Source organism: Marmota flaviventris, chromosome 5 (genome assembly GCF_047511675.1).
Source record: "Marmota flaviventris isolate mMarFla1 chromosome 5, mMarFla1.hap1, whole genome shotgun sequence".
NCBI lineage: Eukaryota > Metazoa > Chordata > Mammalia > Rodentia > Sciuridae > Marmota > Marmota flaviventris.
The window spans coordinates 12,274,830-12,293,837 of record NC_092502.1 but is presented as its reverse complement, the minus strand read 5'-3'; the positions used below and the strand labels follow the sequence as shown (position 1 = coordinate 12,293,837).

Below are 19,008 nucleotides of genomic sequence, written 5' to 3'. Positions count from 1 at the left end.
AAGACTAAACTATTTACAATCTGGGCCTCTATAGAAAATGTCTGCCAACCTCTGATGTGTAGCGGGGATTTGTAGAACAGTTGGAATGGTTCTGAGTTACCCTGGCAGGCAGTCGTCCCCAGTCATTCAGTCAAACACCAGTGAAGGTGTTGCTTGCTGCAAAGTATTCTGTAGATGTTATTAAAATCTATCATCAGTTGACCTTAAATAAAGGAGATTATCCTTAATAATCTAGGTCGGCCTGATCCAACCGGTTGACAGATCTTAAGAGGACCGAGGTTCCTTGAAGAAGAAGGAGTCCATCTGTGGCGGTAGTTCCCACTCCTGTCAGAGTTTCCAGCCTGCCCTGCAGGCCCAGAAAGGGCAAAACCAAGGATATTGGTAGTTACGCCCTTGAGAAAACAGGCTTTGAAATCTGAATTCTCTGGATTTCATCCGTGCCTAGCCAGCTCCACAATGGCTTCGGCCAATTCCTTGTATAAATCTCTTTATTTATACCCACATGCCACTGGCTCTGGTCCTCCGCTGGAACCCTGACGACCACAACAGCTCTCTCTAAAGGCACCACCTAACTTTTGCTGTTAAAAACTAAAAAGTAAATCACTTTAAATAAAATTCATATTTTAGAGGAGCTGCCTGTGGACTGATATTTCCTCATCTCTCTTAATGACTCCAGAACAGAAAAGGGTGGTGAGAATCATGAAGAAAGAGAGAATTCGCCTGACTTAAATTTGCTCCTGTCACTGTGATGGCAAGAGCTGGGGTGTGGGGAAGGTCTCCCCTGGCCTGACCCTGGGGCTGCTCTGGGCCCACTGTTGCCCCCCTTCATCCCTTCACTGTTGGTGAATTCTGTGCTGGGTACTTTCAGAGGAGAGTTTCCTAAACTTTCTTGGGATTTTCCAGTGGGTCCCTGGTAAGATAAGGATAAAAACTCTGAAGGACTGCCCTCCAGCAGCCACTTCACTCTTCTGTGTCACCTGCTGTGTACATTGTCCTCTCTGTTCCTCACAATGGTCCTATGAACGAGGCACTGTCCATTTTACAGAGGAGAAACCTCAACCTTAGATCATGAAGTCATTTGTTTTGGTTTGGATTTGAATCCAGATCTGACAGCAAAGTTCATGCTAAGCGTCTATTCAGTCATTTAGTTCAGAAATCGGGGACCTCTCAGCCCAGGTGGTCCCCATGGCCCCAGGTGCCCGCCTGGCCTCTGGCCACTCACTTGGGGAAGAGATAAGTTGGGGGCGGCCCCCCCAAGTTTTGCAAGAGGCCTTCTAGCCACTAGCCTAGGGTGCCCCTGCCGGAGGACAGTAGGGAGGAGGGAGCGGGGAGCCCAGGGAGGGGAGGGCTGGGAGGGCGGGCCCTGAAAGAGAGTTTGAAAAGAGGAAGGAAGTAGGGCCCAGCAGAGCGCTAGCCACTCCTGCTGGCTTCCCCACGGAGGACTCAAGGCCCGCAGGCAGGCACCCCGGCCCAGCCATGACCCCCTGGCGCAAAACTGACAAGGAGCGGCAGGGTGTGGGTAGGTGTGCAAGCTGGGCAGCAGCTGGGCAATGGGCAGGCGGCTGGAGAGCCACATGTGGGAAGATGCTTATGGCACCTGGCAGCTTGGGTGAGGGCAGGGGCACCCCTGGAGGCCCCAGGGCTCAGGGGCTCCCTTTGCCTGCTGGAAGGGGAGGCTGCGGGTATGAAGGGGAGGCTGGGGTCTGGGAAAAGGTGGGCACCTGCCCATGACTCTGGCTTCCAAAGGTGCCCTTTCCCCTTAGTGCTGCTGAGCTTCAGAGGTTGTGTCCAGGAGGCTGCTTGCTCCCTTGTGCCAGTCTCAGCCTTCTCCATCTGTTCACTTGCTGGGTGGAGGGAGCCCCGCTGTCCCCCAGGTCTGCCATGGCCCACCCAGGATGCCCTCTGCCTCCCCCGTCCAAAGCACCTCCCTCTGTCCTTTGCCGGGCCTGTTCCTCCTGGGTCAGATGACCCCTGATTTGGCAGAGCATCCAGGGGCCCCTGCACATTTGGGGAGTGGGGCGGGAGGGCTGGATCCTTCACTCAGCCCACAGCCTCTGGAGAAGGAAGCTCCTTTCAGAGGACCTGGGGATAACTCAGAAGCCAGCCCCTCCAATTTCAGCCATCTAAGCTCCCAGAGGCCTCAGCCTCAAGCTGGGGGCGGAAGTGGCAGCTGGGGGGAAGGGAGGCAGCAGGTACTGGGGCTCCTTCTAAGTGTAATGGGTGATGCAATCCTCATACACTTGAGTGTGAACTTAAAAAGTGCCCTGGAGATTGCCACACAGGCCACTGGCAGACACGCGGCAGAGGTGACGCTTCAGCTGGTAAAGCCCTGGGTGCCCCAGCCCTGGGCAAGGAGAGGCAGGGGTTCCCCAGGCCACTGTTGGAGAAGCTCTCTGACAGCTCAAATATATCATCCACATACTGGGCACTAGGCACTGCAGGGCATAGATGAATAGTCCCCATCCAAAGAATACACAGGATCCTTAGCCTCCAGGGGTCTCAAGTTCTCGATCTCTAAAATGGGAAATTTGAACTAGACTCAATCAAGACCCTTTTTTAACTTCAGGGCTTCTCTGGCCCTTCCAACTGGGGTATCAGGCTAACAATCTACCCTGGGAACCATGGAGACTGTTAACTAGGGCAGGCCATGTGGGTGGAGGGACCACTGTGGTCCAGAAGGGACCAGTGTGGCTGGTCCAGGAAGAAGAAAGCACATCCAGGCAAGAAGAGCTGGTAGCATCTTCACCTTCTGGAAGCGTGCAGGGAAGGGAATAACAAAGCCACGGTTATGCCCGGCTAAGGAACTGGGCTTTCCCCATTTAGGCTACCGAAGGCTCTGAGCAGGCAGGGCTTGAGCAGTTCTGTGCTTAAGCCAGCATGGAGGGAGGCTGGGGGGACAAAAGATAAGGGAGTCACGCCACAGGCCAGGGACAGTATTGGTCGTCCAGGGTAATTAGAGCAGTTCATGGGGGAGACTGAGCATTGCAAAATGGTGTTCCCCTGGCTATGGTGCCAGCTGGCCTGAGCCTGGGTTCCAGCCTCCCCAGCCCTGTGACCTAAGCCCCACGCCTCTCCTTACCTACTCCAGGGCTCGGCTTCCTTGTCCATACAGTGGGGTTCATCACAGAACCTGCTTCCCGGGGCATCTGTCTCGTGTGCCTCAGGTGAAGACTCAGGGGCAGAGCACCCTTCTAAATGAGGAGGATGCTTCTTGGTTATCTTGCATGATCTGGTGGGCAGCCAGGAGCATCCTTAGGTCACTCCCCAACCAGGGTTTCTTCTTTCTGCTGCAGCCGCAATCAATCTTTATTTTATACTGTGTCTCCTTTGGGTCCAGTTGAAACTTGATGTCACAGAATGGGACGGGGCTCCATGATGGAGTAGGGAGGATTCTCACCCTCCCTGACAGAAGCTATCCTGCCAGTGTGGCCTGGGAGGATTAACACTGTCAGGCCCCAGCCCCCACCGCTTCTGGATCTGGTGGGAGGGCTGATATTTTCCACACCTTCTTATGAAAACATGAGGGTCAGAAATCACCTGGTGGGCACCTGCCCATCGAAGAGATCTCCTCTCTCTGCAGGATCAGTGACTGCAGTCTCCAACCCTGAGCCCCTTGGGGGAAGGAAAGGGAGGCTCAGGCTGTGATGGTGTGGAGACAGGTCATCCAATGTGAAAACCCAGCAAGTGGCCGAGAGAGAGGAAGCCAGGTTCTAGCTCTGACCCCATCTCTCTTTGCAGATGGATCTCTGTTCTACCTTTCTCACTTTGGTCCAGACATTGATACTTTCCTGTTTCAAACCACTGTCTTATGAAGATCATTTGAGAATCTATGTATATGGGGGTTTGGAAGATAAAGAGCTGGAGCTCTCTCTGTGTGTGGTGGGTGCTTAGACAGCCTCTCTCTGCCATCTCTTCAGAACAGGTGACATTTAACTTTCCCTCCCGTGGTCTCATGGACAGGGCTGCTGGTGTCTGCTTGTGCTCTCCACTGGGGCTTTTGAGGAAGATACTTCTTGGTTATCTTGCATGGTCTGGTGGGCAGCTAGGAGCATCCTTAGGTCACTCCCCAGCCAGGGTTTCTTCTTTCTGCTGCAGCCGTGATATGTGATCCATCAGAGCCGTGGGAAGACCTGGGGTACAAGTGTGATAGAGGCAGTGTGCGTTCAGAGTACAAAAGGGTGCAGTCCTGCATGAGGAGTGGTGTGTAGGCTCAGAAGCTCGTGTGTGAAGTGGGGATTGCGATCTGATCGTGACCGGTTGCTCTGTCTCTGAATTGGGGAGTGATGATGGTCCCACAGGCTGTTGTGAGGATGGAATGAGGTAAAGCCTGGGGCACTGAGGAGTGTGCTTGGCTCCATTAGTAAGTGACCGAACCAGGCAAGTCAGTGATGCACCCAGCACCGACTTTAGGACATCAATTCTCATAGGAATGTTGCATGCCAAGTTTGCAAAGCTCATTCTGATGCAGCGCTGTTATGGATGAAGAAACGGGTCCCCAAATTCACATGACAGGGAAGTACTGGAGCTGACCCTTAATCATGACCTGCAGACACCTGGCCCTCTGGAGATGCCAGAAGGGCATCTAGGAGGGGACATGTTGAGCAAAGGCAGAAAGCTGGAATGCATGTAAGATGTGGGTCAAACAAGAAGTGGTCTAACTTGGCTTTAGTGGGTGTTTGGAGAGGATGTGGCAAAAGCAGATTTTGGCCAGATTTTGAGGGGCTGTGAGAGCCACGCTGAGGCTAGACTTCCTGTGAGCACTGAGGTCCAAGCGAGAGTATCACTGGTAAGAAGTTAACATAGCTAATTGGGAGAGGGACAAGTATTGGACACCAACCAGAAGGGAAGAGCAGAACACTTTCACTTGTCTACTGACTGCCTGGGTGGCTGACCTAGCAGAGTCCACCTAGAATTAGCACTGTCCTTGTGGCTAAGGCCTGCAGTCCCAGGGACCTAGGAGGCTGAGGCAGGAGGATCAAAAATTTGAGGACAGCCTCAGCAACTTAGCGAGGCCATATTTCAGAATAAAAAGTAAAAAGGGTTGATGATGTACCCCAGTGGTGGAGTGCCCCTGGGTTCAATTCCCCGTTCCCACCACCACCAAAAAAAAAGCCTTTCAGCCTTCACCATCTTAACACCCCCAGCCTGAGACTGGTCAGTGATGAGAACTTTCTCCTTGCAGGACGGAGGGAAGGGCAGCCAACTTTCTGATTTATTCATGGTCATTGAACTTCCCTGGGAGAGGGCATTATGGCTGTCCCCGTTTCCTTTTTCTTAGGAGTTTCTTCTTTTACAGGAAGATCCAGGAGGACTTCTTTGTGCACTGTTGATTCTCGTTTGCTGCTAGCACAAAATAGCCATTATGCTAAGGTGGCCTATTTTGGGTTGCACATTCTGATCCCCTACGGATCAGAAACGTGTTCTGTGTACAACCTGTTTCCAGCTGTGGCTCTGTCCCTGGGTTTGGTGAGGTTTTGTGGGTTCCTTTGAGGGCCAGGAGGGATAATCTGTTCTGTGGCTCTCGCCCACCTCCTGGTGGTATTTTCTGGCAAGCTCTGGTACTCCTTGGCGTGTACACCATCACTGCTTTTGGCTTCTGTCCTTGCCTGGTGTTCTCAGTGTGTCAGTCTCTCTCCAAAGGCACCAGAAGAGTGTGCATGGCAAACACCCAGAGGCACCCATGTGTGCTCTGGCTGCCAAAGGCAACAGATGAGAAGGGATGGAGATCACCTTCCACACACTAACCACTCCATCCATCCTCCACTCCTTCTCCGTTTATTCTCTGGGCATTTGTGGGGCATTTCCTGTGTGCACTCTGCTAGCCACTGAGATACTGGAATCAGGCTAGCATGGGCGCTGCCCTTTTGGAACTTGTACTAGTAGTGAAGGGGAAAAAAAGAACTTTGTGGGCCCATCAGATTGGAGGCTTTCCATCCACCATCTTTGCCACATGGACTGTACCTTTGGACTGGTTTCCCAAAATTAGTATCATGCAGCAAAACTCGTGGATTGGAAATCTAATTCCTTCCTGCTGCAACTCTTGGGTGCCCGGGACTCCTACTTTCTGATGCTTCTACAACTCGGGCTATTTGGGAGGCTGCTGGTGGAGTCCACATGAGGAGATCATCCTAAGGCCATGTACACGGAAGGTATACAGAAGCCACAGAAACCAGTGGCCAGCCTGCCCTGCCCTTAATGTCAGGATTTGAATGAGCTTGAAAAAACTGTTTTCTCAGCTCTGCTTCCTCCTGAGATAGGCCTCGTTATGTTGCCGCTATGTTTTGAGACAGGAAATGTAGTCACCATCACGCTCTGCTAACTTCTGGACCTTGGTTGTTTTTAAAGCTTACAGCCTTTAATTTAATAGCCAATTACCCACGGTGCCACAGCCTGTGTTCTGCAGCATGTGTTTGGCCAACAGGGATGCCGATGCTTACCACCACCCGCTTCCAGGGGCATCTGGGCAGAGACAGCATGAATGTTCCCTTCACAAGCACTTTCTCCCGGCTTCTCACTTCCCCTAGTTGGTGGGAATTAAAAGGCTGTCAGGCTGAGTTCGTGAGCTGCGCAAGTCTTACTCTGCATGGGGAAAGTCATCCCTGTCCCTGACCCAACCAGGACACTTGAGGCTTCTGCACTGGTTAGGAGTCTCAGTGGCATAACATGACTGATAACAGGGACCCTTTCCAGACCACTCCCTAGTCATTCTTCAGAGGACTTGGGGTTCCCTGACACCATGTGATCCCTTGGGACAAAGTCTGGACTAGACTGGTGGAAGGAGACACAGGTGGACAGTGTGACAGATAGATAGCGTGACTTGCATGAAATCCCCAGGACACAGCACCAGAGCTGAACCGAGCAGATACTCAGCAGGTGTTTGTGGGGTTGGGTTAAGTGGTTGGCAGTGCCAGGCCTAGATGCATGCTGACTGGCATGTTTGGCTGCAGCAGAGAGGCACCCCTGTACTCCACAGTCCTGAGTGTTTCCCTGGAAAGTGGGATTGCCCTTGCTTGACTGGGAGTGGCAGTAGGGAGTGGCAGGAGGAAAGTGTGTCCTAGGTAGAAAGAACAGCTTGTGCAAAGATCCTGAGGAGGGTCTGCAGGGCTCTGTGGGAGGTCAGGGTGGCTGCATTAGGGGAGCAAGGGGCGATGGGTTCTGTGAGGGGAGGTCACGTGGAGCAGGGCGTGATAGGTGCTTTCACTCTTCGTGGAAGGGTGGAGCGGGGTGTTACAGAGTTTGGAGCAGAATCGTAGAGCGACCTGCCTTAGTTTGTAAGAGGACTATTCTAGCAGTTTCCTAATGAATAATGAAGGGAATTAGTGTGGAAGCAGGGAGAGCAATTAGGCAGCTGCTGTAATAGCCTAGATCAGAGATAGCAGAGCCCACGCTGGGAAGGGGGTGGAAGAGGTGCAGGATGGGCTTCCATTCTGGGTGTGTGTGCTGTAGCGCAGCAAAAGGGATGTCCCTCGTGGACAGGACATGGGTATGGGGGGACAAGGGTGACCCCAGCATTTTTGACGGCGACAGCTGGAACAATGGGAATTGCACATAGGTTCTCTCTAGTTTAACCCTGGATCTGAGGCGTCCCCAAGGTTTCCATCAATACCCTTTTGCAGAATGGTGCATTTAGAGAGACTGTGTTATGGTTTGATACTCCACCACCCTGGGAGGTGGGGACCTTAATCTCATCTGAGAAGAGGAAGCTGAGGTAGAAGCCTCCCCAGTCTGAGGGGGATGCAGCCTGTTGCAGGCACTTTAAAAAAAACTTCTCACCCCTGGGATTTTATCTGGGTGGTCACTCTTCACCTCTGGCCTTGGCCTATTTTCTGATGTCATAACTAAACGCCACCCAATGGGAAGATTACAAAGAAGAGAGGTTTATTTAGCTGGTGGTTCTGGGGGCCAGAAAGCCCAAGAGCAGGGTGCCAGCACCTGTACGTGTCTGGCGAAGCCTTCCTGCTGCGTGGCAACATGGTGGACGCAGTCTGCAGGAGACAGAGCAGGCACTAATACCCACACAGGGCCACCTCATGGCCTTAGCTAATTCTACTCATTTCTCAGAGGTCCCACTTCTAAATGCCATCAACATATGAAACTGGGGGGTAAGTTTATAACATGAATTTTGGGGGATCTGTTCAACTATAGCCCCTGGTCTCTTTTGCTCTGTGACTGCATGTCCTCTCCTCCACTGGATGACTCCTTGCGGAGGTCAGAGCTCTGCTGGGGATTAACTCCGAGTCCATCCAGCTCCAAAGCAATCGCAGGGTTCTGGGAGGTCAGAGAAACTAATTATCATCCTCACAGTTGGTCCCCTGGAGGGGCCAATGGAAGCTATAAGCTGTCTTCTCACAAAGGCATGCACATGTAAGCGTGCATTATGAATTCACTGAGCCCCATTCAAGAAGCAGGAGGGCCTGGCCAAGTGTGCCCACTCACTATCTTGTAAAACTGGTACAGTAGATACGTGAGTTTGGTAGCTGTGGCACTCTGCCCAAGGTATGAATTCCTGAACTCAGGAGCTGCCAAGAATCAGAAACAGGTCTTATAACCTGTCCAGATCAGTCACGTTCAATGATTCTTCTGCTCTGTGGTGGAGAGCTAGTTTCAGGTCCAGAGCACCTGCCTTTAGGAAGCTTGCGCCCGTGGGGATCTCTCCTGCAGGAGGCAGCGGAGAGCATCACTGGCATTCACATCTGCCTTTCCCAGACTGGAGCAGCCACCTTCTGGGTGATGTTAGGTGGCTCCTGCTACCACCCGTCGCGGCTCTCTGCATTTTGGGTGGCAGGGTCTGGGTCCCCCCCAGAATGTGAGCTCCAGGACAGCAAGACCATGTCCTCGACTCTTTGTTCCACATGGGGCAGGGGCTGCATCGGCAGCAGTGCTTGATGGGACAGATGGATGAGTGGACAGATGGACACGTGGGCAGGGGAGGAGCTCTTTCAGTTTTGATGGCTTCGTAAGGTTCAGGTGGACTGAGTCGCCTCATCTTGTCTTCATCTTGCCACTTTATTCTCCTCGCTGCCGAGAGGTTGGGTCCCATAAGAACACAACAGAGGCTCTCCCCAGATGCTGGACCCCTGCAGGTGACACCTCAGGGGCTCCATGAAGAGTCCCCCCAACCTCTCCTTCCCCTCCCTGCTCTGTCAGCCCTCCCACCTCGGGGCTGCTGAGTCCTTCCCCTCGCCCTTCCTCTGCCCTCCAGCCTCACTCCCTTCAGGGGCTCCCTTTCCCCCTGAGAGCCAGGCTGTGGCTTGCAGCTTGGACTTCATTATTGAGACAGCTCCCTGCTCTCTGAATGTTTGTTTTGTCTCTTCAACTCAATTTCATGAAAGCTGCAGGAATGCCCAAGCCACCTCTCCTCTCTCTACTCTCCCAACGCGCAGAATCCAGCAAACAGCTGGAAACACTGCATTTGGGGTAGGGAGCTGATTGATGGATTTCATTCTAAAGCCTCTCTTCCAACTCAGTGGGGTGCATGTGAATGCAGGAGTGTGTAAGAATGTGAATGTGTGGGTGTATGTGTGTATACCTAACCTCCAGGAGTACTGGAAAGGAGAGAGTAGAATTCCAGCAAGAGACTTGAACACTTAATGTTTTGGGTCAAAGGATTCTTTGATATGGGGCCTTCCTGTGTGGTGTGGGATGGTATGTTACTCTGCTTTCTGTTGCTATAACAAAATACCTGAAGCTGGATACTTATAGAGAGTATGTTTAGTGGAGAGGTATGTTTTAGCACAAAGTTTCAGGGGCTAAAAGTCTAAGATCTAAGATGGGGTGACTTCATCTGCTCAGCCTCTGTGTGGACTTCTTGGTGCCACAGAGAGAAGAGGAGACTGGAAGTCAGAGGCCAGGCAGGGGCCAGCTGGCTGTGTTTATAACCCCCACTCTTCCAAGAACAAACCGCAGTGTCATGAGAACTGTATTAATCATTTCCAAGGGTGGCGCCCCCATGATCTAACCACCTCCCTTAGACTCTAGCTCTTTCCAGCACTCTTACTACCCCCACCCTGGCACCTAGCCTGCAGCACCTCAGCCTCCAGGACACGCTCAGACAATGTGGAACCATAGCAGGGGTTGAGCAGCCCCCACAGCCTCTACCCAGTGGGTGCTGGGAGCCCCACTGCCCCACTTCACTCCAAGTTGATACAAAGACAAACTTTCTCCAGGACCCAAAATAACCCTTTATTGTGAGTCACTGATTCAGAGAAGCCAGGGAATCCTAACTCTCCTCTTGTGGGCTGGGGATGTCACTTTGGCTCACTAAAGACAGCACAATGATACTCTGCCCAGAAGGTGGTTGTCACCACCCAAGAGGGGACTGAAGCTGCTATCAGCATGCAGGGACCAAGTGCATCTCCACTAGGGAGAGGAGGCGCAGTGTGGAGGCTGTGCTCCCACCGCTGCCTGTGGAGGGATCTGGCCAGCTCCCTCCTCTCTGCCTCTCTGGCTCCCTCTGCATCCCACACTGCCTCAGTTTCCTTTTCTGTAAAATAGAGATGGCAACAGCTATACCCACCCTAAGAATCGTGCTGAGGGTTAACTAGGTTGTCTAAAGCCCTCGGGAAGGTGGCCGGTGCAGGGGGTGTTCTAAGAGCCTGGCTCTTGTCATTCGGAGCGCTGGTCCCCTGCCCCTCCTCCCCCTCGCCCTCCTCCATCTCCATCCTGGGCTGTGGCTCTGCTGCCTCCTGGTTGGCCAGCTTGTGCCTGGGTTTGAGCTGGGGTTGCTGCTGGGTCTCCACAGTGGCCCTCCCTGGTGACATCGGGATACAGACGCCCCGCATTTCACACTGCCTGCGCTTTTCGATGTGCGCAGTGCCCTTGGGCCCACCTGCACCTGCGCTGGTTCTGTCTTCCCCTGGAGTGGAGGCTCTCCAGAGCCTGCTCGGTCTGAAGTGAGCTCCAGGCAATTACATTCTCTCTGTGTGTTATTGTGTTTGTTCCCCTTACACAGCCACTTGTCGAAACTCTATTAACAGCTGGTCTTGGTTGAAGCTCTCTTTTTCAAACATGTCAGTAAATGGCAGGGCCCCCAGGAGGACCCAGTGCTTCCCCATGGGTCACAGCTGGCCAACTGCAATACAAATTAGCAGCCGGCTTGGTCAGCATCTCTTGAAGCAATCCAAGAAATTCAAGGCGTATAGCCAGAAGAAGGGACATACCTGTCCTTCAAATCCAATCACATTCCTCAGTCCAATGAGTGTTTATGATCTTATTTCTTCAGTGGGTTGGGCACTGTTCTTGGCACCAGGAGCTCAGTACTGACGATGGACTCAGTCTGCACCTTCTCTGAGGCTGAGGGAGACACAGGACATCAGCAAGTCACACACACATATAGGAAAGTGTGATGTCACCCAGCACAGTGGCTCATGCCTGTCATCCCAGCTACTTGGGAGGCTGAGGCAGGATGATGGCAAGTTCAAGGCCAGCCTCAGCCACTTTGTGAGACCCTGTCTCAAAATAAAAGAGGAGGGACTGGGATGTAGCTCAGTAGTGAAGGGCCCCTGGGTTCAGTCCCCAGTACTGTGACAAACAAAAGAAAAAGGGTGACATCAGCAGTGGGCTGGTCAGGGAAGCAAGAACTTTGGATTCTGCTCTGAGTTTGAATCTACTCTCCACCATGGCTGTGTGGCCAAGGGCAAGTTCCAGATCCTCTCTGTGAGATTCTTGTAGGTTACATGGAGGGTAATACCCTGGAGCATTGGCATGAAGATGAATGAGTAGATACAAGTAAGATGATAAGGCTTTGGCCTGTTCTACCTGTCACTCTAACCCCAGTGCCCACAACAGTACCTAGCACACAGCACATGTTCCCATCAGTATCTCAAAAATCATGGCAGGGCTGGGGCTGGGCTCAGCAGTAGAGCGCTCACCTGGCATGTATGAGGCCCTGGGTTCGATCCTCAGCACCACGTACAAATAAATGAAATAAAGGTATTGTATTCACCTAATATATATATATATATATATATATATATATATATATATAATTTTAAAAATAAAACATAAAAAATCATGGCGTATGTGCTTGGTATAGAACAGATACTTAATAAACATTTACCATTTTCTTGGAAAGCAGTGTTGTGTTCAGAGGTTAGAATTTAGATTTCCCTACTGTCTGTCTGCCTACCTATCCACCTACCTAAGTGCATCAATCTATCTTGTAGAAAAGTTGTTTATCCTCCTCCCTGTGCCTCAGTTTCCTCACTTACAAGCAAAGGGAGACTTTGTATTTATTTCCTAACATGGCACAAAATGTTTCCTTGCCTTTTCCATCCCTCACTCCAAAGTCAAGAGTGGCGAGGTCCTCGGTGAGTAGGGACAAAATGATCTGCTCTCACCCTGGTCAGAAAGAAGGGCGGATCAGAGATCAGCAGTTACACTTCGGCACAGAGTGGCACCCCGACTCCACTTCCTGTTAGTCATTTAGAGGAGTTAGCAAAACCGGGTATTCATGAGCCAAGCCACTTCCTTTGTCAGCAGTGTCTGCTCTTCAAAAATCTTGAGAGCCCAGGCCCTTCTGCAAAGGCAGATACGATTTACAAGTTAAATGGCAGGCAGTAGCTTTCATTTTCACAATCAGTGAGTCCTGGGGATGGATACAGATCTCACCATTTTCAGATCTGTCCAAGACATCTTAAGCCGATCAGTTGGAACCTTTGCACCTGACATTGGTGGGCAGAGGGTGAGGGACCCCTGAGGAACACTGAGGGTCAGTCGGGGAACAAATCCCAGTATGCCCCGCCCTCCCTTTGGGGCACTCTGGGGAAAACCCAAGGGGTGTGTGGTTTTCTGCTTCTGTAAACCTCAGTTGCCTCCGGGCCCTGCCAGCTCTTGGCCGAGTTCCCAGGCAGACCCTTAGGGCTGGAGGAACAGGGAGGACACTGGCAGACTGGAGTGGGTCCAGGAGACCGCAGCCTGTGGGGCAAGAGCGTCTGCAATCAGGTTGATGGTGGAGGCCATGTTTAAGCAGGAGAAAGGAGGCCTCAGAGGCCAAGGGCTCTCAAGATTTGCTCTTGGACAAAGGATTGATGTTACTCGATGTTGACTGACAGTGCCATTGGCTGCAAGCTGCAGGGAAGTGGCTTTCCAGGTGACATAAGTGTGGAAGGAATTGGTGTTGTTCCGAGTGGACGCTCCAGGAGGGATTATGATGCCACTCAGAGGGACAGTGACTGCCATTTATTGAGCACTTACTGGGGCCACACATGGGGTCAAGGTTTTTATGTGCATTAATCCCAGGTGAGCCTGGCAGGAGCCCTGTGTTGACAGAGAAGAAAATCAACCTAATCAAGAACAAAGATAATTACGTTTATTGGGAGGCTGATTAGGACTGCAATCTAGGGAAACGCAGATTCCAGCATTCTCAAATGTGCTCCCAGGTTTTCCAAAACAGGGCCTGTATTTATAGCTTTGGTCCATGAGGGGGGCATGGACATCATTGGAGTGTCGGGCATCGTGATGGGTACTAGCAAGGGTCAAGCCATTTTGTGAGAAAAGGCATCGTTGTCTCCTCAATGTCTGGGTCATTCAGAGGGAGCAGGGAGGTTTCATAAGCAGCTAACAAAAGCTAGTGGACTGCAGTGTGGCCCAGGGCAAAGGTCAGCAGTGCTCTGGGTGCAGGTGCCCAGCCTTCAGTGGCTCAGCATAGGAGTGTCTGAGGCCAGAGGAGCAGGGCCTCCCAGCCCCACTCTAGGGGCCCTGAACCAATGCTGCTCTGTTTTTCTCCTCCTCCTGGGCACCTGGGAGGCAGGGCTTCTCCTCCACTGCACAGCTGGAGAAGTGGAGGCCCAGAGAGGGGAAGTTGCTGTTCCAGGCAGGCTGTCCCTGACCCCGCTGGGCTTTCACATGGACTACAGAAAGACACTGTCCTCTCTCCTCCTGTGCATGCAGTATGGACAGGGCACAGGAGTTGGCAAGCAGATAGAAATAGGGTGCCAGCCTCCATGGCTGTCCTGGGGCCTGGTGCAGGACACAGCCTGAACACTGCACTCTGTGATCCCTCAGTGGACAGTACTGGCCTCATGAGCCACATGCGTCTAACTCCAGGGACACTGGCTCATAACCTGCAGGCCTGAGGTTCTCTCAGGATGGAGACTCCCCCATCAATGACATAAGTGCCCACAGAGGAGGGGGGGTGTGTGGGGCATGCCCTGGGGATGAACTCCCTATGCTCACTGCCATCGAGATACCCTAATAACCCTGTGAGATAGGTACTGTCAACACCTCCCTAGTAAGAAAGTGAGAACCAGAGAGGTGCATTTACTTGCCCCAAATCACACAGCAGTACACGGCAGAACTGGGTTTCCTTCTATACCACTCTGCTCCCTTTGATGTGGTTTACACAGGCAGGTGTTAGGGAGGGGGCTGGGGGAGAAGAAAGGAGAGAAGAGAGAGGGAAGGAGATGAGTGGGGAGGGAGGGATAAAAGCAGAGCTGGGCACTGGAGGTGGTGTCTGTGATCCAAAATAATCTGTACACAGACCAGGGATGTTTCCCACAGGGTGTACAGATCACACCATCCATTTGGATCTTGGTCACTTTGTCACTCAAACCACTGTTCTTGTCCTCAAAGATAAAGGGAGATACCACAGGAAGACATAACGGCAGAGTAAAATATTAGTAAAGAGCACAGGCCTGTACTCCCAACTCCAGTCCTGTGTGACCTTGGGTTAGTTAACTAACTTCTCTATGCCTGAGTTTCCCCATTCGAAATTTGGAAATAATGCTTTCTCCTTGGAAAGAGTGCTGTCAGGGTTTAATGAGCAAACGCATGTGGAGAACTTCATGTCTGGTAGTATAAAGTTCTGATAAACATTAGTTCTTCTTAGGATTATAACTCACTACCAGATAAGTGGGGCTTGACTACCTTTAGTTCCTCTTTGGGAGGAGTAACAACCTGTTTAAGGTGCAGTTTTCTCAGCTCATTCCCCACCTCCCAACCTTGTGGAGTAGGTCAGAGATGCATAACAAAATCTCTTTTAAAAATGGGGAGTCGGGTTGCCCCGGAAAGGGAATCCATGCCTAGGCACGTTGGGAATGTCTGTCTGCTGCTGCCTGGGTGTGGCAGCCCCAGGGCTGAGGGCCCTGTCATGGACTGGAGCTCACACCAGGGTACTTTCCTTTCTCCTGGGAAGCTACGCAGAAGGGATCTCTGGCTCAGGCCTCTCCATCTTCACAACAGCCTAGGCAGGGGCTGAGGGAGGTCCCAGCTCAGCTGGCCCCACCCCTAGGAAGTCCTCTGTAGCCCTGCTTGGGTCCAGCAGCCCCCTAGGGTGCTCTCTAAGCACCAGGCCACGCATCTGGTCACTGCATGTGCACCTCTCAGGCCTCCCCTGGCTGCAGAGTCCTTGCCCTCTGATCCCGTCTTTCTGGCTACTGTTGATGGAGCGTCACTGTGCGCCGGGCTCTTTACCAGATGCACATCTCTGTCTTTCCCATAAAGGACTTTTGCCACAGTGACCTTGGTGTCCGAGCTGGATGCTAACCCAGCTGGACTGAGGGCAGAGGCAGGCTGTCCAAGGCTGCCATCTGCTTCCGCTGTCACCAACACACCCCTCCTTCTGGCCTGCAGCTCGCTGTGCTGCTGGGAGTTAGCCTGTGGCCCTCTCACTTCTGCAAGCCTCACTTCTTCTTGCTCAGTTGCTTGAAGGTCAGGCAAGTTGAGTTTCGCTTCCTCACATCTTTTCTCAGCTTGTGCCCAAGCCCTAGTGCAGCCAGAATTCCAGGTTGCCTGGGGCATGCGGTGTCCTTCCCAGCCCTTAGTCTCCAGAGCATTCCACTCCCAAGCCTTTCCTCTTTGTCCTCTGGGGGAGGAGCTGCCTCTTTGGCCTTTTGGTATTTTTGACCAATGCCCTTGGCAGGGGAGCCTCTCCAGCCTGGGAAAGTTCTGAGGCAAGCTCTAGGTGTCAGTCAGGTCAAAACAGGTAACTGCAATCCCCAAGGCAAGGTCCATTCAGCTGCCTCTGGCTTTAGAACCCATAGCAGAGACATGGGCTCCCTTCTCCAAGATGGCTGCCCCAGTGGGTGCAGGCTGGGTGCAGGCGATGCTCAGGGGGGCCTCAGCCCTGCAAGGGTAGGCCGCGTCCTCAGGCTCTGGTCCTCCTTGGAGGCTCCAAGGGTGCAGAGCCGACTCCTAGTGAACATGGGAGTGAAGGCCACATTTCTGAAGGTTAATGCTCATCTCTGTAACCTCAACCTTGGGAAAGGCCCAGAGTGTCTGGGGAAGCAAGGAGGGCTCAGGGAGGAGGCGGACTCTGGCCTCAAGGGTTGGCCTTCATGAAGGCTGAGGAGCAAAGGTTGGCTGGACTTGGGGAGGAAACAGATCCAGCTTACTGAGTGAGGGTTCTGTGGCCTGGGGGGGTGGGGTGGGGGAGACTGGCACTTGGGTTGTCACTGGAATGGGGCAATTAGGGAGCCGAAAGCAGAGCACCTCGGTGGCTGGAAGTTGGATGCTTATTTTCCTGGCACTTCCTGGCCTGATGGCTTTGTCCAAATTGCTTAACCTCTGGCCATCTTCATTTTCCTTGTTAGGATCCCAGGATTTGCTGTGAGGTTGGAAAGTGATGCACAGCCTGGGGTGCAGCAAGAGGGCACTCCAGAGCAGACAGAACCAGCCCCTCCGGAGTTCAGGGGAGGTCGGGTTCAGGGAGTAAGCAGGGTCCTTGGAGCCAGGAGGTCCTGGATTCCCCTGCTGTGGCAGGGAATAGGTGTCTGCATTGGTTTTTTCATTCTACATGGGCTTCCTGGGTGTGGGACAGCCTCAGGCAGGGAGAGCAGGAGGGAGCAGAGTCCAGGTACCACAGGCCTCTCCTGACTGTCTCCCTCTTCCCTTTCCCAGCCATATACAACTTCCAAGGCAACGGAGCCCCCCAGCTCCCGCTGCAGATCGGCGATGTGGTGCGAATCCAAGAGACCTGTGGAGGTGAGTCCCTGCCCACCTCCCCGCAGATGCAGGCCCTGGACGGTGGAGCCCGCCCAGTGCACACCAGGCACCTCCTCCTGCATGTGCTCCAGAGCTGCTCCTGGGATCTCTGTGTTAGCGCAGGAGCCACCAACTGCAAGTGGCTAAACCTGCATCTGTACAGGACACGTACAGACGTTTCTTGCTGTTCCATACGCCGTGCAGCATCATCCACAGCGTCTGCCTTGTATTTGGCATTGTAAGTCACCTAAAGGTGACTCGGAGTAGGCAGGAGACTGTGCCTGGGTTATATGCAAATACTATGCAATTTTATATGAAACTTGAGCAGCCGTGGGACCTCCTGCAGGAGGCCCTTAGGTCCGCCCTCCAGGACACTGAGGGATAACTGTAATTAGAGTTTCCTGAACAAAAATGCTTTATTATTTTAGGAATTTTTGTTCCATAACCAAGTCATAACTGGGCGGCTTAATGTTTGTTACACTTACTGTTTGCCACAGCCATGGGACCGATTGGCCTGTGGCTCCTTCTGGATGTACTTCTTGATTAGTCATAATGCTATTGGGAAGGAAAATCAGCATTATTAGGACTTGGGAGGGAGCCATAAATATTTTCCTGGTTCCAGGAGGTCCGCTGTGCATAGCCATGTGATTTGTGTACTGCGCAAATGTGCCCAGCCAGGGAGCAGGGATTGTGTCCTTAGGAATCGCATCCTTGCCACGCCCCATGCTGGGCAACTGGCACCTCTTTCTTCCCACAAGGGCATCGCCCCCAAGTGAAACCAAGTGTCTCTTTGTGTCCAGCCATGGTGATAGCGGCAGGAGGGGTGCTTCTTACAATTTGCACAAGGCTAATGGCTTTGGATTCATGAGTCTGGCAGTTGAAACTCAGTCCTTCACCTGTCACCTGTATCACTGATCAGGTTGTACTGTGAGCTTGTCCTGGGTATAAGAACCGAATGAGCTTGCTAACCTGTCACCTGTGGTCAGCTGTCCCACCCCCACCAGCCCAGCTGAATAGCTGTGGTTCTCCCTTGCCACGCCTGCCCATGGCACCCACTGCACAGAAGATGCAGAGCATGTGCTCCCTGTGCCTGGGCAGAACAGAGGAGGAGGAGGTGAGAGTGGCCTGAGCCTCATGGAGGTGGAAGTGTCCCTTCTCCCAGTACATCCATCAGATAAAGCCCCGAAGGGGAGAGGGGTGGCAGGAGGCAGTGTACTGCAGGGTAGGCCTCTCGTGGGGAAGCAGGTGGCCAAGGGAAAGGAGGTTCCTACAGGAACACGTGTCTTCAGTCCATTCCACAAACCAGACGCTTCTCAGTTGCTTGCAGCCCTGGAGGTGGTACTACCTGTCCTGTGGGTGGATGTGAGGATGCAGGCACAGAGCCCCCAGCCCTCTGCAGATGGTAAAGAGGCACACACTCACACACACACACACACACACACTCAGTGCACAAATACACACACTGCTTGGGTCGCAGAGGGTGTTCAGGGTTGGCTAACTCCATCCTTCCCCATGATGTGGCACGCCATCTAGGCGGGCCAGTGTGTAACCTTACAACATGGTCCAGGTGACCTGGAAGCTGAGTGATTGCCTGGAACAAGTGAGGCCAGCGCGCCTTGCTGATGTACTAAGTTTGCTCAGTTGGGTGAACCTAGGTGTCACGCAAAGGCAAAGATTGAAGATAGAACCAGGCACAAACACTCTGCTCGGTGTCTCTTGTATGCTATGTGGACTAATGCTGAGGGACGGGCAGGAGACCTCCATCTGCAGGTGAGGAGATGGGGAGAGGGAAGTGGCTCCCCAGGTCACCTGGGAGCCAGTGGCTGTTTTCTGGTGCCTGGGCCAGCACTCGGCCCATTAAGGCGAGATGGCAGTAAATCACCAAGTTGATCTTAAAGCAGGAGACGAAACTTTATTCACCAGCCCGTGGTCCAGATCCACCAGCTGGTGGGCCAAGGGGTGGGCTGCAAGTCTACACCCTCAGGCCCCCTCCCGGGGTGTGAGTACACGTTTTATAGGCTAAAACCATATTAAAGCGTAAGTGGCTGTTACTATGATTCAAAATCTTTAACAAACGTCATGAGATCT

General features: G+C 52.7%; 1 protein-coding gene across 3 annotated transcripts in view; it reads left to right on the top strand.

Moving 5' to 3' along the window:
* The first annotated feature begins 1,423 nt into the window (after positions 1-1,423).
* Dock2 (dedicator of cytokinesis 2) overlaps positions 1,424-19,008 on the top strand; it is a 400,432-nt gene continuing 382,847 nt past the window's right edge. For all 3 annotated transcript variants that reach the window (XM_027938544.3, XM_071611997.1, XM_034636841.2), the window contains exons 1-2: positions 1,424-1,519; positions 16,837-16,920. In XM_027938544.3, coding sequence (XP_027794345.1) covers positions 1,477-1,519; positions 16,837-16,920 — 127 coding nt within the window. In that variant the 5' untranslated portion in view covers positions 1,424-1,476. The remainder of the gene's footprint in view (positions 1,520-16,836; positions 16,921-19,008) is intronic.